The sequence below is a fragment of the Sorghum bicolor genome, chromosome 2, assembly GCF_000003195.3.
Source record: "Sorghum bicolor cultivar BTx623 chromosome 2, Sorghum_bicolor_NCBIv3, whole genome shotgun sequence".
NCBI classification, from domain to species: domain Eukaryota; kingdom Viridiplantae; phylum Streptophyta; class Magnoliopsida; order Poales; family Poaceae; genus Sorghum; species Sorghum bicolor.
Genome location: NC_012871.2, coordinates 71,284,765 through 71,307,224, shown reverse-complemented (window position 1 = coordinate 71,307,224; position 22,460 = coordinate 71,284,765). Strand labels below are relative to the sequence as shown.

The 22,460-nt window shown below is 41.7% G+C and overlaps 3 protein-coding genes across 7 annotated transcripts; 2 read left to right on the top strand and 1 right to left on the bottom strand.

The window, feature by feature from the left end:
* On the top strand, positions 219–2,420 carry LOC110432891. 2 transcript variants are annotated; one of them, XR_002450176.1, is made up of 3 exons: positions 219–792; positions 895–1,159; positions 2,173–2,420. XR_002450176.1 is itself a non-coding variant. In XM_021454009.1 (3 exons), the coding sequence occupies exon 2, from the start codon at positions 957–959 to the stop codon at positions 1,101–1,103; it is 147 nt and encodes a 48-aa protein (XP_021309684.1). In that variant the 5' UTR covers positions 219–792; positions 895–956; the 3' UTR covers positions 1,104–1,147; positions 2,173–2,420. The 2 variants fall into 2 exon arrangements, 1 of the variants encoding a protein (XP_021309684.1); XM_021454009.1 differs by having other exon boundaries at positions 895–1,147.
* On the bottom strand, positions 2,935–6,075 carry LOC8056375 (nucleolar protein 58). Its single transcript, XM_002460847.2, has 4 exons — positions 5,807–6,075; positions 4,386–4,574; positions 3,756–3,999; positions 2,935–3,516 (listed from the first exon to the last, which is right to left on the bottom strand). Exons 2-4 carry the CDS (start codon positions 4,552–4,554, stop codon positions 3,162–3,164), a joined length of 768 nt encoding a protein of 255 aa, XP_002460892.1. The 5' UTR covers positions 4,555–4,574; positions 5,807–6,075; the 3' UTR covers positions 2,935–3,161.
* On the top strand, positions 8,643–17,042 carry LOC8083906 (pentatricopeptide repeat-containing protein At2g41720). 4 transcript variants are annotated; one of them, XR_002450343.1, is made up of 11 exons: positions 8,798–9,068; positions 9,863–10,035; positions 11,176–11,281; positions 11,802–12,911; positions 12,983–13,088; positions 13,175–13,379; positions 14,055–14,187; positions 14,734–14,838; positions 15,314–15,434; positions 16,335–16,543; positions 16,763–17,042. XR_002450343.1 is itself a non-coding variant. In XM_021454419.1 (10 exons), exons 2-10 carry the CDS (start codon positions 9,914–9,916, stop codon positions 16,358–16,360), a joined length of 2,034 nt encoding a protein of 677 aa, XP_021310094.1. In that variant the 5' UTR covers positions 8,798–9,068; positions 9,863–9,913; the 3' UTR covers positions 16,361–17,042. The 4 variants fall into 4 exon arrangements, 2 of the variants coding, with proteins under 2 accessions (XP_021310095.1, XP_021310094.1); XR_002450342.1 differs by having other exon boundaries at positions 16,642–17,042; XM_021454419.1 differs by having other exon boundaries at positions 16,335–17,042.

The following is a 22,460-nucleotide window of genomic DNA, read 5'->3' as shown; positions in this document are numbered from 1 at the left end:
TTTATATGCAACAATTTATATAAATATATAAATACCTTAAAAAACATTATATGGTTCATACTGGGGGTGGACCCTTGTCTAATTGGGGGCCCAGGGCAGCCGCCCCGCTTGCCCGCCTCCAGGGCCAGGCCTGATCGTCGGTGGATCGCCAAGCTAGGGCTCCATGTCAGGGCAGGGAAGACACTTAAATGGTGAGACAGAGGGTAATACGACATGGCAAAATATATGTATTTTAGTTGAGAAAAAAGATTAAAAAGATAAATATCAGGTATAACAAAGTACCAACCATATTTCAACATCCGCGGTCAGAGTGCTGTGAGCTCTTAGGTGTCAATCTCCAGTTGGTTCTTCTGTGGCAGTACCTGGTTGTTTCTTGAACTGCTTACTCGGCAAACGGAGAGAAGATGTGGCAAGCAACAAAGGAGAGAAGACTCTTCAAGCCTCATCTCTATTTAACTGTCCGGTGAGGGAAAAAAGTTCTGATCAAAGAATCCATGGTGGAGGTGGAATTTCGGATCAATATAAGTGGCGGGGTTGGGTTGGTTCTTGGCACAAAAGCAAGATCAAAGCTCATCTGTCCGTATCCTAGCTTTGGTGGCCCGCAGAACAGGGGAAGGTGTAAAAAGGGGGAAACAAGGATTAGGTGGCAGAGGAGGCAGTGAAATCCAGCCAAATCTCTTGTGGACGCAATATTTCTTCCCGATTGCTGGTGCGTAAGATCCTAGCTGAATCCGTAGGTCGGGCGCTAATCGGAGGAACTTGCATCGATTCTTTCGTTCTGACGGATAAGAGGTGAGTTCTCCTGTAATAAATAGCTAGTCAAATCGTTGGAATTCAATCGATCTCCTCCTCGGCTTAACCATGGTCGTTCCGTTGGTGCTTGCCGATTTGCAGGGACGGTGTTTGTGGAATTGCCTCCTTGGAGGCGGCTGGTGAAGTGGTGAGAGGGAGCAAGGATGACGATGCCGTGGGGGCTCGCGGCCTGCATCGTGGACATGGTGTGGGCGGTGCTCGCCGGCTGGGTGTCCACCTGCTTGGTCATCGCCAACGAGGTCGCCCGCGGCATGCGCAGTGGCGAGATCGGCCCATTCGTTGTCGGCTGAGTTATTCGACCGGCTTGGGTCGTTCATTCGTTCCTGCATTTTAGGTCAGTTATCAGGTCAGGTCTTCCTTACCTCTGAATTGAGAAGATTAGCAAAATTGAAGATGATTCAGACCTTCTTTTTTAACCTTTTCCTTGTGCAAGTTCGGGCAATGGAGGAATGTGCATGTGTTTTTCTTCACAGCTCTTCTGTTTTTTATATCCTGGCATTACAAATGTTTTTTGTTAGTTGTGATTATCATTTAGTACTAATATATAGTACTTAAAAAGGGAAAGGAAATGTTGTTACTGGTGGAATGTTACAGTTCTCTTTAGGTTCAGCTGAACTAGAGATCATGATTTTCCTTCCCCAAAGAAACAAAAATAATGGAAATAGATATCATGATCATGTACTGTCATAGTGTCATGTATCATACCGGAATGCAAAACTTACATGATTTTTGCGTATGCCTTGACTCATGATCAGGTGTCGTTTATGATGACATAATACAATGGTACAGTTAGGGAATCCTCTATTCATCATATTGTCAGTTATTCTTGTTTATCGCCGAATCCAACCTCTAGTTTTCATTTGCTTTGGTAATGAAGTGTCAAAATTATTTACAAAAGCTATAATTAGCTACTAAGCTTCCAAGGCTAAAGAACACCATATTTTGTTCCCTCAAAAAAGAGAACACAAGTATTGCTTTCAGTGTAAGGACTGGGACAGTATCACCATTACATACGCAGTGTGTTTATTGAATCTCTTGAATCCTGATTGACCTGAAAATATACACTTCTGACTTCCAGCAGAAGTAGCTGAAATCGCTACTCCTGGATATAAACTAGTTTCAACATACGTGCTGAGGCGATCTTTATATTTCATATAGTGCAGTTGTGCATTTGATGGTTTTTGCCACGGTCCAGTGGTTGTATAAAAGATGTCTTCATTATAGCTAAGCATTCTTTCACGGCCAATTTCATTTCACTGTGGTGTTTGCATGGCAATAATGTCAACACAAAGGCACTATGTTTCTTTCTACTTGTTGCTCTTCCAACGACTTTATCTAATGATCTACCTCTTGTTGCAGATAGTGTATTTTTCGTTCCAGTACATTTCATACACAGCATTATACTGTACAAAGAACATAGATTGGATGGCTTCGGGCTTAAGAACTGGAGGATGACTTTCTAGGATTTTTCAGTTGTGATCATCTTGCAAGTGTTTGTGCAATCACACAAGAACATGTGATGTACTTTGAGTGGTATATGTCAAGAGATTGTCCTGTAAATAATTCAAAATTTAATTCGCATATTTAATGTTTTCTGTTCTTGAAAATGGTCTGGGGACTCCAGTTTCTACTGATGGGAGCATCTTTTTTTCCTGACATCCCGACACTGGCTCTGGCTCCAATTCTGCAAGCCATTGCACTGCTGCCTAACGCCATGCGCTCTGCATTCCCACGACATATAAAACGCCTATCTGAACTCTGAAATAACATCGATTCAGAAATTGGAAAGATGGAAGCTTCCAAAAGCCTAAGTAATTGATTCATGTCGATGAACAATATGAATTCTTGGGCTTTAAAAAAACAAACGAAGAATGATCCATGCTTTGAGGTCCATTTTGGTAGGAACTGCTTAGATCTCATAAATTGTCTTTCATCAGTCATCAATTAGTCGTTTTGAGCCAACTGTTATGTGTTCAATGGAACCTGACAACTCCGTAGTCAAATGATCATAGAAAATGTGCACTAATCTGTCTACGCAGGTTTATTCAGCTATAAACCCCAACTAACAAACTCACGTGCTTGAAGAGCAGGCTCAGATGATCAATCAACAAAAGGGGAAAAAGCCTCAAACACCTTGAGATGTTAACCATGCTACTTCGAAGTGATAAAACTTCAAAGAAATATGTGACATCACAACACTGTATAATAAGAACCATAGTCCATTTCTACAGATATCGAGATTTCCATACAATACATGTTTCAAGTTACAGCAACAATCTGCTATCTCAATTCAGAACACAACCCTTGTGCACATTTTTCTTGTTCTGCTAGCAGGCAACATCACTCATTCACTCTCGTCTTCGACTTATGTGATCGCGGCGATCGCGATGTTTGTATTTTTTCTTGTCCTTTTCCTTCTTTTTCTCTCTCTTATCTTTTTTCTCTGACTTCTTTTTCTTTTCCTTTTTACACAGTGGTTCAGAGCTTGATGCCCTTCCATCCAAAGTATCCTTATGCCAATGACCATCAGTAGACTTGGACCTCAAAAATGACGGCTTCTCTGGACCTTGTACTCGGCGTTCCCATTTTTCTTCCACACGTATGTCAGGACTAGGTCCGTTGTCCTGATGACGAGACAAAGAATCAAGGTATGGACCAGGCTCGTCCATCCTAGAACCAACAGCCCCACGTCCTCGCTTTGCCCTAACAGAACAGCAACAATAAACATGTCAGCAACAATATGCTGATAGGTAACACAAGGAAAATAGTTAACAGACGGAAAGGTTTGCAGCATAGATAAATTTAAATACACCACATAATAGGATACCAGCACTAATCAATAGATAATGTGGTACTATTATCAAAGAGATACACAGGTGTTACATCAAGAAATAAATGGATATTTCTCGCATAAAATAAAATAAATGAATATTCTAACTGACCTTGAATGAAGAAATCTTTCAATCTCATCATCCCTGAGACCATCCTCCTGGTCTGAGTAAGGATTATTATAAGTGGTCCCTTCTTGTTCGACCCTTGAGCTGGAGCTATGGTTTCTCAATTCACTTTTGCGCTTCTCACCTCTAAAATCATCACGATCGTTACTTCTGCTTTTCACCTTTGACTCTAACTCCAGTTCCTTTTCCCTGGCACGCCACATTTCATTGACCTCCACAACACGGTTTGCTGCAGGACAAACAGCATATTTCAACTCAGAACAATGTATGAACATGCTACTTGATGTCATTAAGAAAATAGTGAAATGGGCTCAGTATACTTTTTACCCAAGAACATAAGGTCAATACAATGCAGGAAAGTGTTTTTTTCTACGTTGATTAGTTATGTCATTAAAAATTGGTGACATGGGGCCAGATGGCTAGTATACTTTCTCCCCCAAGAAAAGGTCATTGTACTCACAATAGCCTAATTCAATTTTTTTACAGGATTACATGACTCAACTGTTTTTTTCTAATGTTGATTTGTTCCACAGGACCTCCAAAAACATAGAAAATGTTGAAATTGAGTGATAATAACAATTCAATAAACTAAAAATACAGCTGCACAATTCTAACCTTGCTGAACTCCACGAACCGTGGCTGTGAGGAACCGTGAGTTTGGACGATGCCTAACATTAGGTTTTCGAAGATATGCATGAACACCTTCCCTGTCAGCCTCCAACTGCAATCTCCGAGCCTCTTCAATTAGCAAAGAAGCGAGACGATTCTCTGTCTCCAGATCCATTGTCTAACTCCAAGCAACAACTGGCAATCCAGAAATGAAATCTTTAGTAATTCGAAAAATAAGATAACATCAAAAGCAGTAAACAAAAAATATTGGCATATTACTCCATTAATGTTTGTTAGAGCAAAACAAGGAACTTCTATATTTCCATCATATAATTGATAACAATGTCTTGATCTCTACTATTTTGCTCAGGCATAGCGGTAATGTGGCCACGCCACTAGGACAATAAAAGAACATATTTCTATAGCATAAAGCCAAATAATTTTGTACACCATGCATAAGTATTGGATATCATTCAGTCATTATCAAGATGCAAATGTGTAGGGTTCAAACAGTCTTATTAACCAAAAAGTGGTGTGGCAAGGTTGATGCATAGATCTGGAGTTCTGGACCATGGACGGCAACAGTAGTTGCAGAGGAACGGTACAAGATAATTTTTGGTGTAAGCTAGGTCGGTTATCAGGTTATGTACTAATGTGAACACCACAAATATGACTTTACTAATGATACAAACATACATGGGATCTAGTACATCTCACCCAAAATAATTATAACAGGAACACTAAAAAATAGATATTCCTAAAATAGTTCACAATGAGCAATTATAGAATACAACACGTCTCCTATATATATGCTATCCATCCCAATAAAATAATTACCAGCCAAAAAGATTCCTCAAGAACTGTGAATCAATGAGTCAAGAATGAAAGTACCAAATGTAATCGAGTATTTCTTAGGAAATAATTCTTAAACAAGAAACCTAGGGAAAACACAAAGTTTTAGTAGTGTCATAAAGATCAGAGATGCAGTTGCGTTGTTTGAACAGGAAAGACACAACTTGACCACCATGGCATGACTTAATGTGTCACAGGGTTTAATTTGAAACGTCCAAATTTTGGGAAATAACTAATACTAGGGGTGCGAATTTGAGACTAAAGAACAGTTGTGATCAAGCAATGCATGGGAGGATGGATGAATAATAAGCAAACTGTCAAGAAATGTCAACAGGCATGGAGAACTACGCACATTCCACCCAAGGAAAACTAAATTCTCGCATTTTTTTGGAATAAAACTTCAACTGATTCTTTCAGACTTTCGACGATGTACCAAACTAATAAACATTAGTGCCCATAGAGCATGTCTATCCTATATGTAAGATCACCGGCGGAGCCAAGGCCCGGCCACCCTGGGCAGCTGGCCGGGCTCCCACGTTACAGCAGAGGCGGGAGGGGGAGAGGGAGGTGCGTACCCAGGGTCGCCGGCCGGTGCGCGGAGGACGGAGGCGAAGGCGCGAGGCGACTGGCGAGAGGCGGGAGGGGGAGCCGCCGACGCCGCCGCCGAGACTGGGACTGCCTCTCCGTCGCTGGACGCCGTCGAGGGGCCGCCGCCGAGACTGGGATCTTCCGCTGGACGACGCGCGGAAGATCCGACCTGGGACCGCCGAGACTGGATCTGCGCTGAGGACCGAGCCTGAGCGGGGCTGCGAGGAAGATAGAGCGTCGGCGCTGCGCTGCAAGGAGCTGGCCGTGCGTGGGTTTGATGGGCCACTAAATAAAAGCCCATACAAATTTTTTCTTTTTTCTTTTTCATTTCTTTTTTAGCAACTTCTATTTTTTTCTAACATCTTTTGACAAATTAGCACCTATACAATTAATATCTATATATTTAGAATAATATATATTAGGAATTATAATAGTGTCTACAGAGTCCAATTACATAACATTGTGACATAATTATTTTTCTAAAAATATTTTTTTAAAATACAACCCCTATTAGGGGAAACTATGAAAAATTTCCCTCACACCTTTTCTATAAAAAGAAAAGAGGAAAGATAGACAAGGATATTCATTTGCTCTTTCTCAATTGCTCTCTACTCTCTTCTCAGTTTATTCAGTTTAAGATTGAAATTGTAATGTCTACTACATCACAATAACTCTTAAGGGATTAGTGACGCTTAAGCATGCTTAAACTTAGTCAGCGAATCACTGCTCACTTAGCACTTAACCTCTCTTATAATCTTGTGTTATGTTTATCTTGTTAGTATTAGTATGACATTACGCTCAGGCTTTATAAAATTTTGGCTTCGCCACTATGTAAGATGATGGTGTACCGCAAGAACAATATGTAACCAAGAGCACAGCAAGCCGTGGGGATCCAATTGAACCCCAAATTTTAATTTCTTTGCAAGAATTTACTATGTTTGTATCCACGCAGTAAAGAAACACGTAACAAATTGTGCGGACTATAGCAGGAAAGATCTGATTCGATTCCTCAGAGTCCCAGCATAAAAAGATTCCAGAAACAGAACGCACGATCCATCGAAACAACCAAACAAAATTAGGGTTCCTTGGTCCTTACGAGATGGAGAATAAACCGATCCAAACCCCCGGATGGATCCCCTCGCCGCGCCGATCCACTTCCACAGAGGAGGCAAAGACGACGAGGACGCCCGCGAGAGAGGAATCGCTTCGATTGTCGGCGGCCAGGCGTCGTGTTCCGCTCCAGCGGAAGGAGCGGAAGCACCCTCGGCCAGGGAGGCTGCTCGAGGGGAGGGGGGCGAGCGGGCTGGGGAGGGGAGGATGGAGCGCGCGTTCTTTCTCGCCGCTGCGGCGCCGCGGGGGAGGGGATAGGGGTTGATAGGCGGTCGAAGAGGACTTCGTTGGGTACAGGCGTAGCAGGCCTAGTCCAGCGGGCGCGGACGGCGGCGCGAGGCGAGCGAAGGAGGCACGCGGTGAGCCGGAGAGGAGAACGAGGATATGCCCTTTTTATTTTCTTTTGGTCCCCAAATAATATAAATCTCGAAAAGTTGACTTTATTCTTCGACTAATTTGATTAATAAAAATATATGAAACACTTATAAAAAAGTATATCAAGGTTCATTTGCTTGACTAGTTTCAGGTGTTGCCAAATCTTGAAGCCTTAAGCAATAGTGTGAATGATATTAGGGCTTGTTTGGATTTATAGATTGATTAATCTTTATTTCGTAAAGATAAACAGAAAGACTAGTTGTTAGTCTACTTAGCCATGAATTGGGCCTTGTTTAGTTCATTCCAAAAATCAAAAACTTTTCAAGATTGTTCGTCACATAGAATCTTGCGGCACATGTATAGAGTATTAAATATAGATGAAAACAAAACTAATTACACAGTTTGTCTGTAAATCACGAGACAAAATCTTTTAAGCCTAGCTACTCCATGATTAGACAATGTTTATCAAATAAAAATAAAAGTGCTACAATATCAAAATCCAAAAAAATTTGAATCTAAACAAGGTCTTAATTGTTAGTTTATTAATCTATATGTAAGAGCTAATAGTATTAGTTGTTAGTTCTAGTTTATCCAAACTAAGTTGCACAACTATACTAGGCATCAAAAAATATTGTTTTCCCTATTTCAAATGTGTCATGGCCTCACAAAACCATGAAAAGAGATGTATAGTGGTAGAAGATTATATATACAGAGCTAACGTGCCAACTCAATTCATTTGAGTTTATCAAAACCAATCTTACAACAAATCAACATCAACATGAATGGAAAAAACAGCCAATGAATAACATCACACATGAAGAACATGTGTTTACCAATATGTATGTCATGTTTGATATGGCTTTGGCTTCAGAGGTTTTTTTGAAGAAGCCCTAAAAATCTAGAGGATTTTCTTTATAACAAATTTCAGAGGACTTGTGGAGGAGCCTACAAAAGAGTCTCGTAGTAGCTTTTGACAAATAAATCATGAACTCATGGAATCATTCGGATTTTTGAGCTCCATCCATCCAAAAAGCCGGCCCCGAGGTTTAAACTTATCAAATCAGGCCTTATTTAGTTGGTAAAAATTTTACATGGCACTTTCGTTTTATTAATAATTATTGTCTAATTATAAATTAATAATTAAATTCAAAAAAATCATCTCATAGATTACATATAAAATATATAATTAATTATTATTTTATATATATATTTAATATTTCATCTATATATTCAAAATTTGGTACGACAGAAAATTGTAAAGAATTTTGAGAAATTTTTGGAACTAAACAGTGCCTCGCATGAAAAGATAGCTCCCTACGCAGCTACGCTGATGCAGTCCGGAAACGCCTCGCCCACACATCCATCCGCAACGGTAAAGCCGCCGCGGCGATGTCTTCCGCACCCCCGCCTCCACCGTCACTGAACCCCGACGCGCCCCCGCGCGTCGTCCGCGCGCCGCCGCGGCGGCCTCCTCCGCGCGCGCCCGGGCCGCCGCCGTGGGCGGAGCGTCGGCCTGCCGTGTCCGTCGACCTCGACCGCGGCCGTCGCTGGGTCCGCACCGAGGTGGACGGCGTCCGCGCCGCGTCGCTCCCTGCGCGGCACCGCCTCCGCGTGGAGGGAAACCGGTGGCAGCGGGACTGGAAGGTGTCCGAGGTCGCCGCGCGTGTGCTCGCGCTGCCTCCTGCCGACGCGCACGCCGTGGACGCCGTGCTCAACTGCTGGGCCGGTCGCTTCGCACGCCGCAATTTCCCGCTGCTCATCCGCGTAAAGCCCCATTCTCTCCCTTTTTTTATGCACGCCTGCTTGTTACCTGCTACATGTTCGACGAAATGACTGTTGCGGCTGATGCTACTATTGGCCAGTAGTGTGGCATTCCAATGAGCAAATGGCCTGAGAGGAGTGGTACGCGATGAACTAATAGTGCAGCATCTATTTCACTTAGTTAGCGTTGAATTCTACAGTAGTTGGTATTGATGGTAACAAGTTCATTCTCAATTGAGCGTATGATCATTTTTGCTATGCAATGATTACAAATTTACAAACACCATTTTTGTTTGTTTCCAAAATGCTATTTATCAGTTCATCGTAGTAGTGCAAGTATTCTGTAGAAACTATCTTTGATGCTTTATATAAGGATTAAACTACAGTCTACACTAGCCCTGAATCTATATGTCTCTGCTGATATTTTGTTTTGTTTTGCCATAATTGTGCACACTAGTTCCATTTACTGCAGTGTTTGTTGCTATGTTTCTCAAACGGACATTTACAACTTTGATGTTCACTATCAATATGTCTCTAAAGCTATGGTTTTCTCAATCAGTTCAGAAAATCTAGTTGTTTTCGCAATAGTCAATTGTCGCCATATTTTTTGCGGGCGTGTTATTAGAGACAGTATTATAGAATACTGTTAGTAACTGCTGCACTTGCAAGTCATGGTTCTTATTTTGTAACAAACCAAACATCTCCATAACTTCACTGTTTACAAGTTAGCCTGTTCCAGTGATAATGCACTCACATGGTAAAAAAAAATGCACTCACACAGTTTGTATGACCTGTAGGAAATTACTATTTCTGGATCCTTGAAACATGCTGTACATGTGTTCCGCTGGATGAAAATTCAGGAGAACTACTGTGCTCGCAATGACATTTATGGCATGATGATTAGGCTACATGCTAGACACAATCAGGTTGATCAAGCGCGTGGCCTGTTCTTTGAGATGCAAGAATGGCGGTATGTCATACTTTCAACACCTTAAACAATAATTACCTAATTCTTTTCTTCACCCTTACAAGAAGTCACAGACTCATATAAGTTAACTACAAATAATAAGTTTGCTGTAGAAGTTGGACTGATTCATCATATTAGATTGTCATTTGCAAAGTTCATGACGTTGATTTGTTTTGCCTTTCCTTATTGTACACTACTGAAGAGAAAATCCATCCTATCCTGCTGAACCAACCACCAAACTGATTCAGAGTAGGATACTCGCTGTAGGCCCCACATACAATTGTGGTGTCTTGTGTGAATACTATGTTATTTAGCAATATTCTTCAATGTATAATGAACCACTCTTTAATGTGGGGCCATCAGTACCAAGTACCAACGCAGGTGCAAGCAGTCAGGAGCAGCCGCATCAGGGTAGTCGGTGAAGTTTCAGAGTTAGTTCAGTTTCAGTTAGGCTCTTGATTCAATGAGGATTCAGTTATTAGAAGTATTGGTTTGTCTAGAGATAAGTTAGTTGCTTGCGCCTGGGGCGGTTGTAATCACCTATTATATAATATAAGCCCTTGATGTATTTTGGAAGTATTGGTTGCTAGGAGATTATGTTTGTCTATAGATTAGTTAGTTGCTTGCACATGGGGCGGTTGTAATCAGGCCTCTTATATATAATATAAGTCCTTGATGTATTTTGGAAACACCAAGCAATACTAATCTACTCCTTCTAACCTCTCTCTCAAGCGCAGGGAAGTCAGGGCTTGACCCCAGCCCTTTGTCTCCTCTCATTTACCGACTACATCCTTTTCTGTCCCATGTTCCTTATTTTCTAAATTTTTACTGTTATTATATCACACCAATCAGCAATGTTTTCAAGTCATCTGATTTCGCGATTAATCGTCCTGGTCGGTCCCAGGTGACTGATCAGGGTACTGTCGACCTGTACGAGTCGTCCGATTAATCGTGATTAATTGTCCTGGTCGGTCCCAGGTCGACCAGATGACCTGAAAACATTGCCAATCAGATATGTTCCTTAAAATATAGTTTACATGCAGCCGTTGTTCTTGTATTGTCTTTTCGTTAGTTCGTCGAAATGGTACCCTTCCCATTATCTATTCCCTCTCGGTATGCTTTACACTAATAATATATCCATAGGTGCAAGCCTGATACTGATACATACAACTCTTTGATCCATGCTCATGCTCGAGCTGGCCAGTGGCGTTGGGCCATCAACATTATGGATGATATGCAACGTGCTGCTGTAAGTACTTTTCACAGTTATATTATTCATTCCGTCATAATTCCACTTGTCTGGGCGCACTTTGTACTTTCCTAATGTTACGTGATTCCATTTTTTATGCTGTGCTTATTTTCCATTTTAAAGAATCTGACTAATCACATGTTTTCTCAAATTCTGATGTTATGTTTAATTTTTTGATGTATCCATCGATTAGAAAAAAAAATGCTACCATGGTCCTAAACTCCTAATACATTCAGCAGTCGACTTTTTTTAATGAAAATTTGAGAGTTGTTGCTGAAAGTGAACAGGCATCACTAAACCAGGATAGGCATTGAGGATTACTATGAAGATCTGGACTACTGCTTAAGAAACTAATTGCCTGAATTGAACTGCACATGCTTGTAAAGATATTCTACATAATTAGCATCTGAATGCTCCTGGAGTGACATTAACAAATAAACATCATTGGAAAAAAATGCAAGTCACTTTACATTATTATGGTGATTTAGTTTACTCCTTTAAAATATACTTTTTATTGCAGATACCTCCTAGCCGAACTACATATAATAATGTTATAAATGCATGTGGGGCTGCTGGTAACTGGAAGAAAGCTTTAGAACTTTGTAAGAAGATGACTGAAAATGGTGTAGGACCAGATTTGATCACGCACAACATTGTCTTGTCTGCTTTCAAGAATGGAGCTCAGTATTCAAAAGCTATAGCTTACTTTGAAATTATGAAATCCTCTAAAGTTGCCCCTGATACATGCACTATGAATATTGTGATCCATTGCCTTGTAAAGGTTGCACTGTATGGGGAAGCTATTGAGTTGTTTAACTCAATGAGGGAAAGAAGAACAATATGTCCTCCAGATGTTGTTACATATACTAGCATAATGTATTCTTATTCTGTTTGTGGGCAAGCTGAAAATTGCAAGGCGGTCTTTGATATGATGGTTGCTGAAGGTGTCAGACCTAATATTGTATCCTACAATGCACTGTTGGGTGCTTATGCCTCGCATGGTATGCACACAGAGGCCTTGGAGACTTTTAAATTACTGAAGCAAAATGGGTTCAAACCTGATATAGTTTCGTATACCTCCTTACTTAATGCTTATGGTAGATCTGCACTACCTGAGAAGGCTAGGGAGGTCTTTAATGAAATGAGGAAGAATGCATGCAAGCCAAATAAAGTCAGTTACAATGCACTTATTGATGCTTATGGATCTGCTGGAATGTTGAAGGAAGCCATTAGTCTGCTGCATGAAATGGAGCAAGATGGCATTCAACCGGATGTTATTTCAATAAGTACTCTGTTAACAGCATGTGGCCGCTGCAGGCAGCCAACTAAAATTGGCATAATTCTTGCAGCAGCTAAGTCTCGAGGGATCCAACTAAATACAGTTGCTTACAACTCAGGCATCGGAAGCTATTTAAGTTTGGGAGATTATAAGAAAGCTTTGGAGTTGTACACGTCAATGAGGACAGGCAATGTGAAGCCCGATGCTGTGACTTACAATATACTCATTAGTGGATCTTGTAAATTGGGAAGGTATGTAGAGTCTCTGAATTTTTTTGAAGACATGATGGACCTGAATATTCATTTGACCAAGGAAGTCTACTCGTCCGTGATTTGTTCATATGTTAAGCAGGCAAGTGTTACTGGCATTATCTGTCTGGTTCATTGTAAAGAATTAGTATTCTAACAATGTCTTTAATTCAGGGAAAACTAACTGAAGCAGCATCTACTTTTAATTCTATGAAAGAATCTGGATGCTTCCCTGATGTTTTGACATATACAACAATGATTAAGGCCTATAGTGATGATGGTAAGAATCTCTTAGGATGAGACAATATTTCAATAGTTTTAAATTATTAACTAATCCTGTGTTCCATATGGATCATAACTCATAAGGGAGCTGGAGGAGAGCATGGGACCTATTCAAAGAGATGGAAAGTAATGACATACAGCCAGATGCTATTGTCTGTTCATCCCTCATGGAAGCATTGAATAAGGGAGGTCAACCTGAAAGGGTCCTTCAGTTGATGGAATTCATGAAGCAAAAACAGATTCAATTGAACCAAAAGGCTTATTTTGAGATAATATCTTCATGCACCATGTATGTTTATCCATTGTTTTAAGTTGTATGTGCACTTTTGAATTAGTGACTGGGTTGATTGTTATTGAAACAGTGTTCACTCTCCACTATTATGTTGACATGTTAAATGTATTTACATGTTGCTGCAGTTTCACAAGTTTGGTTTTACTACATATTTAGGCAGGGTAACTTCCACTCCTTTTAGCTGAACTTTTGAATTACCCTTTGTATTTTATTGTGTAACCATTTAAGATACTTATATGTAGCTGCTTGTTATTTTGGTGTCACCTCGCCAAACATATACAATTAGTTAATTAGTTAATAAGAAGAAATAGAACTAAAGTCGTATATTTGTTGAGATGGAAGGATAAAACATTGTCATGGGTAAAATGTCTCTTCTCTGTGTTAGATCAGTGTAACTAACAAACTGATGTGTTGAGGCTATTGGAACTATTTGTTTGCTTGCTCTGTTCAAATAATTTGTTCAGTTATCTGGGCATTTGCAGTTTTAGAAAGTGAGTGTCTGCACCAATAACTATTATCATCTAGATCATGTCATGCTTTTATCTTGTTTTCATGGACATTTGATACAAGGAGTAGTTTAATGTTCTATTTTCTGTGTTATTTCTTTTGAAAGATTACTAGTCCTGGTAATTTAACTAGTGGGACTGTGGAACTTTTACTGCTTGGCAACAGGCTACGGGACTGGAAAACAGCAAGTCAAATAATCGAACATTTGGATTCCTCTCTCTCATCGATTTCTTTTGGCACACTAAACCATATTTTAAATTTTCTTGGAAAATGTGGCAGGACAGAGAGCATGATGAAGGTATAATTTCTCCCCTTAAGAAGGTGCCATTGTGTAACATTTTTTTTTAATATAATTTCCAATTTCCAACTAAGACAATGTCATGGAAATAACTATCTTGTTATCATTTATTTTCATTACCCTGGCAGAAACTGCTCTGGCAGCATAATGTTTTTCTGCAAACTAAGAATCATTTGATATCAACATCAGAAATTCCGATAGACTCCTTGTTTCAGAGGAATTACTATTTCTGTCTATGTTAATCTTCGTGCAATGTTACTGTATTGGTTTCTTAATCGCACCATTGTGCGACAGCAAGGTATAGACTCCATGCATAACCTATATATTGCTGTTCTCTACCAAATAAATGATTTTTTGCATTAAGAATAATACTACCATCTGTACTAGTTTTGAATAATCATTGTTTCTTTTGTGAACATGCTTGAGGAACACACCCACTTGTTCATAAGACTTGTGCTTTGTCTGTTGGTTGTGCATTTCCTGTTACTGCTTCTCCTTGGACTCTTTGAAGGATGATACTTATTGTTATGAACTTCTATCACGCAGCTGTTCTATAAGATGGTGACTGCATGCTCTACTGTGGGCCTTTCTACTTATACGATTCTGTTGAGAAATCTCTTAGTTGTGGGGAAATGGAGAAAGTATGTTGAGGTACACAGGGCCTATCACTAGGCAGCTATATTATCTCATTTGAATAAGAGTTGATGAGTCCTTCATCAAAGATTCCCTGAAAAAAAGAGAATTATATTTGCTAGATTCCATTTGCAGCTTGCTAAATTGTGATAAGATGTTGCTGTATTAAAGATCTGCATTAAAATATGTGTGAAACAGGGGAAAAGATAGCTATGACCTGTTAAACCAGAATGTCATACATTTTTTTTTCATTTGACATGTTTTGTCTTGTTCTTTGTTGTGAAGCGCTATGACATGTTAGAAAATTTTGAATTATGGTAAATTATTCAATCAACTGTCTGCCTCCAACAAACTGTAACATAAGCATTTTAAGCTAGGAGTTTATTAGTATTTGACTCAAAATATGTATGAAACAGAGAAAAGGATGGACGATAGTTTACAGGTGTCCAACCTAATCTTTTCTCTAATTATTGTCTTTGTTTGGTCCATGTAGGTTTTGCAGTGGATGGAAGATGCTGGAATCTGTCCAACACTCTATATGTATCAAAATGTGCTTCCATATATCTGGAGAGACAACAGCATGGACTATGTTACTCTCATGCAAGAAAAAATAAGTATGACACTTCCCAATCTAATCATTGTTTGCATGAAAAGCATGTCATTTTTCTTTGATCTAATAATATCTTTAAACATTTTTATAATCCTTGTTAAATCTATAATGTCCAGTTTGGGGACTTTGGCACATTTCATCTCATGTTTTGAAATTTCTTGAACTAAGCTTCCGTGAAATGGAATTACTGTGTTTTGTTGACCATCATAGTTTAATTACTGTTCTTCTTAGGCCTTTGTATTTTGATGTTTTAATTTATTTCATTCATTAATTCATTTTTTTCTGGGAAGTGTTATATTTGTCATAAAACTATTTTGAATCAAATTAGTATAATAATATGATATTGTACTGATATAAAATCAGGAGGAAACAAGATGCAACCTGCAACTACTTCAAATTAATCCATGTATTAAAGAAACAAAAAACATTATGTAATTACCAAACTACTCTTATGACAAACTAGAGCGTGATATAAAAACAAACAATGTGATTTCCGAAGTCTCATAGTACCATTGCACTTGTATTGGATGTTTGGCTTCCTTTTCTTCCTTTGAATCTTCCATTGTATCATATTCTCCTTCAAAGTCTGTGAATGTATGAACCTGAACCAATGGACTTTAAGGGTTTGTTTTACTTTGCTCTGTTGCCTGTCATGCCGTTTGATTTCGTTTTTCTTTACAACCTCTTTTGATGCAACATACATGTATAATGGATTAAAGTGACTTTTATTGATCAATTCATCTTTAGTCCTTATTCTATGTATATGCTCTTCACTATTCTTTACATATTCTATATGCTCTTCAGTATTCTCTTTTCTGGTTCCATTTCTCCATGTGATTACAGGAGCATTGCATGTTTTGCATCATGTTTTCCTGTATGACCCATTTTAGCTTGCTCATTCCAGATGCATTGAGAGAGAAGGTAACATGAGCTTCAGATATGCATTTGCTTGCTTGGTATCAAGTACTCGAAGTCCATAACCGAGTACTGGACAGCTTCAGAGAGAAGTAGCTTCAGAATGACACTAGCAACATTCAGGTAGGACATGATTGTGAGTCTGCCCTAGTTGGGATTGAGGCAGCTGATTCCTCTTCAGAAAAAATAATGGATATGGTAAGACTTCTCTAATATAAATGAGTTCACAAATATTCCCTGTTTCTTGCTATAAGCTGTCGCCTTACCAATGTACTCAATCCATTCCATATTATAAGACGTTTTGCCTTTTCTAAATTCATGACTTTTGTTAGGCACTTAGACATACACTATGTCTAGATACATAGTAAAAGCAATGTATCTAGAAAAAGCCAAAACATCTTATAATTTGGAACGCAGGGAGTACTTCTTAGGGACTTCAAAAAACCGAAGAAATGGACATGTTTCTACAATTGGTAAAAGGTTGTCACATGTGAAATGGATAGCCTCATGAATCATTTGCTTCTAATGATCACAGTATTTGGCCCATTTGTTGCTCGTATAGCTTGGCTCAGAAAAACCATGTTACTCTTGTAGTTCGAAGTCTTCTTTTTTTCCACTGAAGAGTTTAGATTTTTGTCTAAGTCACTGTGACAGCAGTTCTACGACATCGTAATTTATCAAGCAAGCAGTTTTCCCATCTAATGTCATATTGTCTGGAGAATATTCTGCTGTAAATAATGAAACAGAGACCATAACTGGGACACTCAGCTTTTCATTAAAAAAAGGAGATATGGTCTTTTTTTTTTGGCGACTAAAGAGAGAGTAAAGAATATGAACTAATCTACATGCAATGGCGGAGCCTGCACCAACATAATTGTGTGTGTGGGTGTGGGTGTGGGTGGGTGTGTGTGTGTGGGGGGGGGGGGGGGGCACCATTTGAAACCATATGCACATAGGTTATGGAGAAATGAGATTTATTAGTGCTTACGTATAGGTCACAGTTCAGAACATACACAGGACATACGTCACATACGTACTATGCAGGGGCTTAGAATAAATTAAACAGCATAGATTTTAAAATTATCTAAAAAAACATAACATCTCAACAGACAACAAATTATTACTCAATTAGTGACTTCTAGTAGGCATAGCCTGTAGATTTTACAGATGGAAGAATTTGGAAGCAAACACTAGAAGAATAAACAAAACGGCATACATGTATGACTAGTTAACTATGCATAGCATCAGTTGTCAAAAAAAAAAAGAGATACGCATAGCAGCACAGGGCCAAATGCAAAGCAACAGGCCAACGGCTGGAGTACTGCTCAACTGCTAGTGGGCGCTGGTGCCGCGGCTGGAGCTGATCCTCGCCGGCGGCTGCCCGTTGTGGAGCGCGGATGCCACGAGCCCACGATTCGGACTCTTGGGGTTGGGAGACGAGAACGCCGAGGACAGGGAAGACCCGATGGCTTGCGAACGCAGGGGACAGGGAAGACTATCGCCACGGCCAGAGATTATGGACTATTGGGCTGTAAATAGCATATCAACTCAAACAAATTACAGAGATGCATGGCCCACTATGGCCCCCACGTACGTAGCTCCGCCGGTGTGTACATGTAATGTAATGATAATCCGTATAAGCAATTCTAAGCAGGGTATCTGATGTTACACATGAACCTTGGCGCCTGGTGAGTATCAAGAGTCAAACACATGCTTATTTATACTTGATTGTAAAGCTTTTGCAATAATTTTGCGAGTGATCAAGGCCGTGTTCAGTTCGTGAAGAAAAAAAGTTCGTAACACTATAACACTTCCGTTTGTTTGTGTTTATTATTGTTCAACCATGGACTAACTAGGCTCAAAAGATTCGTCTCGTAAATTCCGACCAAACTGTGCAATTAATTTTTATTTTTGCCTATATTTAATACTCTATGCATACGTCTAAAGATTCAATATGACATGGATCTTAAAAAATTTTAGATTTTGGGGTGGAAGTAAACAAGGCCCAAAACATGGAGACCTTGAATACATTTTGCTAAACAGTACGTAGGCTATGCCGAAAATTCTACTGGCCGCCGCCCATTGCTTTCCTTTCTTGTCCGTTAACGCGAGTGGTGCACACACTTTGGGAATTGGGAATCAGCAGATGTCCATCCATATATGACCTTTTGTGTGTTGTCGGTACTCGCCGGTGCGTGCGCACGTGAGCACGAATACACGTGGTTTGTGTGCCTACCAACCACCACAAATGGGGCCAAACCAGAGAGAGGAAAACTGCACTTATAATGTTAATTTGACACGCTATATATATATATATATATATATATATATATATATATATATATATATATATATATATATATATATTATTTGAATCGATGGAGTGGAAGATTAGTAGTGTGAACGCTTCCTGTGCCGCTTCGTCACCGAAACGTTGTTGCGGGTTATAAGTTGTAACCTGCCGATCGAACCCCGGCTTCGAGATGGCCTGCCCTGAACGTAACGCCTCAAACGAGGCTAGGGCTTCCCCCTGTTCCCATGTCATGTCGGCTAGCTGGGCTCCCCGCGGCAGGCACGACGCGCCCGTCACGCGACGGCGAAGTGGCGGCAACTAGCCGCCTAGCAAGCGACGTTGACAAACGAACGATGCGAATGCGATGGCGCGGGCGATCGAAAGCCACCCGCCACCGGACGGGATGGATCCCTCCTCGTCCGTCGTCACGAGCGCACGCATTAACCATGCCGGCCGGCCGGCCGTTCGCCCGCGCTGCCCGGGCGGCTCTGGGCGTCGCCGGCCGGCCCGGGGGGTCAACCACCACCCGTGCCTGGCGCTGCTGCGTGCACGCGGACCGCGCGACGCTTGCAACTCGTGACGACTGACGACCCTTATAAAATTCACTCGTCGCTGTACTAGTGCTGCGTGCGGAGTACTCAGTATATACATATATTCTTTTTCTTTTGTATTTACAAGCTAGACAGAGGCACACGCGGCCCATTGACCCTGATCACCAGGACACCAACCGTGCCGTTCCTTTTCCAAAAACGAAAGCAAAAGAGAAAGGAAAAGGAAAAAAACTCGCTTCGAATTCGCGGTGTCGGTGAGGGACGGACGCCCTGCTCTGCTTCTGATCTGCTGGAGGACGGGGCAGGATGAACAAAAGGAGCTCATCTCCTAAGCACACCATCTCCATGGATGGATCAAATAAAGGGGGAACTCTTTCTTCTTCTTTTTTTCAACCGCCGATCGTATCACGGCTGAAGAAGGTGAACCACTGGAAAATCTTTATGTACATACACCGGCAGTTCCGTTGTGTCGGTCGGACCAATGCAACAATCAGTCGCCTGCTGATGCTCCGGCTGGCGCGCGCCGTCGCCCGTCGGTACGTTACTGCGCCGTGCTCGACGTGGGCGGACGGACGGTGGTCGGAGGGAGTCAGTGCTTGAGGCGCAGCGGCGGCGGCGGGTGGGAGGACTCGACGAGGATGGACCAGAGGATCTGCACGTCCTCGCAGGGGCACGACTTGACGTCCTCGTACAGGATGTAGATGCCCCTCTCTGCTCATCATCATCATCACCACACAGCAGATGGAGAACATATCAGAACATGGATGGATGGATTGCAATGTAATCGGCGAGCAGCAGCAAAGCACAAAAGCACTAGACACAGGGAACCGGGAGAGAGACGACTGGCGGCACGTACTCTTGTTCTGGTCGGAATGCATGCGGACCCAGAGCTTCTTGAGCGGCGACAAGAGCGACCGTATCCACGCCATGGCCGCCGCCGGCCGATCTCTGTCGTCCCTCCCCAGACTCTAGCTCCGATCCTAACCCCAAGCAGGCCGTCGAACGCCGGTCAGAGGCAGCCCAGCAGCTGGAATAGCTAGGCCGGCGATCAGAGCAACGCCGCGATCGATATCGATCGCCCTGTGGTTGTTGCTTTGGTTGCTTGGACGGACGCGCCGGGCGGGTGAAGTCACTCTGTCTGAAGTCTGAAGTCCTCCGCTTTACTTCCACTGTTCTTTCCTACCGCCGACGACCGCGCCCCTCCGCTCTTAATAATCACCGGGAGCTAGCGGGCGGGGAGGGCTTTAAAACTCCCGGTGCCGCGTCGCTGTCCGTCCATATCTGATATCTCTACCCCTCACGAATAAACAAGCGGGCACGCAGGAGCCTTTCGTTTCCGTGCTCGGCGCTGCGCTCGAGAAAACTAAAGGCCAGCCTCCTCGCGACGCAACCTGAACGGGCGAAAATCGGAAGATCTCATCTCCGTGCTAGGTCATCATGGTCTACCGCGTCATCATCAACAACAAAAAAAAGCCACGTTGTTCATCTGCCGACCGATCGATGGACGCCTGCTTCTTCTTTAATTAGTTTATTTTTCCACGCGAGGGAGAGGGAGCAATTCCTGCCGCACTGGTCATAAACATTTCTTTGTCGAGCAAACATGAGTCATGAGTATCGATCGTATGAGCTTATATTTTGAGCTACTACGTGCTAAAATTCAGTAACAGCCGTTTTCTCTTTTCTGTCGGCGGCATGCGGTACGTGTTCAGCAATCAGTTTGTGGACTCTTCTGATCCGTCGGCATGCGTGCTCAGATGGACAGATGGTCAACCTTACCTCAAGCTAGTTCCTGTGTCAAGAACAGCTTGAGCAGCTATCATCTTACTATTTCACGCGTCAGATGAGGTTTATCAGTCTTTGTCACAGAGCACACATATTTTCCACGTACACAAGTATCGACAAAAGGGGGGAAAAACCCTCACAACCAAAGCACGGCGGGCGAATTCTCCGTCGGTGAACAGAAACAGAGCAGCGCGGTCAGCCGTGAACACGTCCATCGAAATGCGAAACGGGACCTAGGCCTTGTTTAGTTCACGCCAAAAACCAAAAAGTTTTGACCTTAGTTAATCCATGATTCGATAATATTTGTCACAAACAAAAGAAAGTGCTACAGTGGCCGAAAACTTTTCATTTCACGAACTAAACAAGGCCCTAAACAAACAGCGCTCAGCGTCATCAGTTGGAACATCCCCATTCCGGCACGAGACAAACGCAAACAGGAGAGCTTTCCCATCCCACAGAGACGGTCGACAACAACCGAGCACACCACGCCACAAGGAAAAAGAAGAAGGGAAAAAAAAAAAGAAGAAGAGGAGGCGTACGATCGAAATGGTGCATGCGTGCGTGCGTGCTGCGACCGTGATGGTTTCTGTATCTGACTATCTGAGGCGATGGCGAGAGCGAAGCTAACCGGGCGGGGCCCTGTGTTCGCGGCGGTGGTTGCCTCCTCGCTTTCCTTCCCTTCGCTGAGGCATGAGCCCTGAGGGAGACGCTCCCCTTATTCAGGGACCAGCCGACAGTCTGCAGATCTCATGGAGCCCATGAGAGGCATCAGTGGAATGCCAAGTCAATCTCCGGCCCTACTACTACCCCTGCTCGCCCTCGCCACTCGCCTGGGATATTCTTTGCTTCGCCAGATGATCTCCTTCTCCCTGCTACAGCTACTACTCAACTTGATTAACAACCAATTGCATGAGTGCTTCTAGAGAAAATGGGGTTCAGTGAGAACGTCTTGTCTTGTGTGAGGGGATGAGTTAGAGCATGCCATTCTTGCGATCGAATTGACGTATAGCTTTAGGATTTGGATTCTATAGATTGTTTCTGATGTGAGTTAGTCTGCGATTAGCATGCCAATTAAACCAGGTGCAAACCCATGGACCATTATAATTTGAACACTGCATTTGCTGCATATCAGCATGTGTGCTAGTCATTTTTTTTTTAAAAAAAAGATGAACTGGATTTTGGTATCATCTATAGGTGTAATCCCGTATAGAGTGCATGGTACAATCACATATCCTGTATAATTCATTTTTTTAATGTTTTCAGGTAACGATTGTATATTTTTTTGGAAGTAGGGTGCATGAGAGACAAGGATGTGGAGTAGTTGTTTTTTTTTTAAAAAAAAAACGGCCAGCAGGAGTTCTGCCTGACATATATTAATAGCTAGAGAAGAAGAGTAAGTGAGAAACTTGTTTTTTTTTTTGGGCGTCTTACTTTCGATTCCCACATTTGGGGCAGTGATTTGGTTATTGAAGCTCCAGAAGTTTATTTA

What these genes read in the sequence shown, in the direction of transcription:
- LOC110432891 (XM_021454009.1), top strand. Translation starts at nt 957, where the DNA reads ATGACGATGCCGTGGGGGCTCGCGGCCTGCATCGTGGACATGGTGTGG.
- LOC8056375 (XM_002460847.2), bottom strand. Translation starts at nt 4,554, where the DNA reads ATGGATCTGGAGACAGAGAATCGTCTCGCTTCTTTGCTAATTGAAGAG. An exon ending in GGTTCGTGGAGTTCAGCAAG is followed by an intron (nt 4,000 to 4,385) that starts GTTAGAATTGTG and finishes TTTGTCCTGCAG; the next exon opens with CAAACCGTGTTGTGGAGGTC. An exon ending in GAAAGATTTCTTCATTCAAG is followed by an intron (nt 3,517 to 3,755) that starts GTCAGTTAGAAT and finishes CTGTTCTGTTAG; the next exon opens with GGCAAAGCGAGGACGTGGGG.
- LOC8083906 (XM_021454420.1), top strand. Translation starts at nt 8,694, where the DNA reads ATGTCTTCCGCACCCCCGCCTCCACCGTCACTGAACCCCGACGCGCCC. An exon ending in ATGATATGCAACGTGCTGCT is followed by an intron (nt 11,282 to 11,801) that starts GTAAGTACTTTT and finishes TTTTTATTGCAG; the next exon opens with ATACCTCCTAGCCGAACTAC. An exon ending in ATAATATCTTCATGCACCAT is followed by an intron (nt 13,380 to 13,507) that starts GTATGTTTATCC and finishes ATGTTGCTGCAG; the next exon opens with TTTCACAAGTTTGGTTTTAC.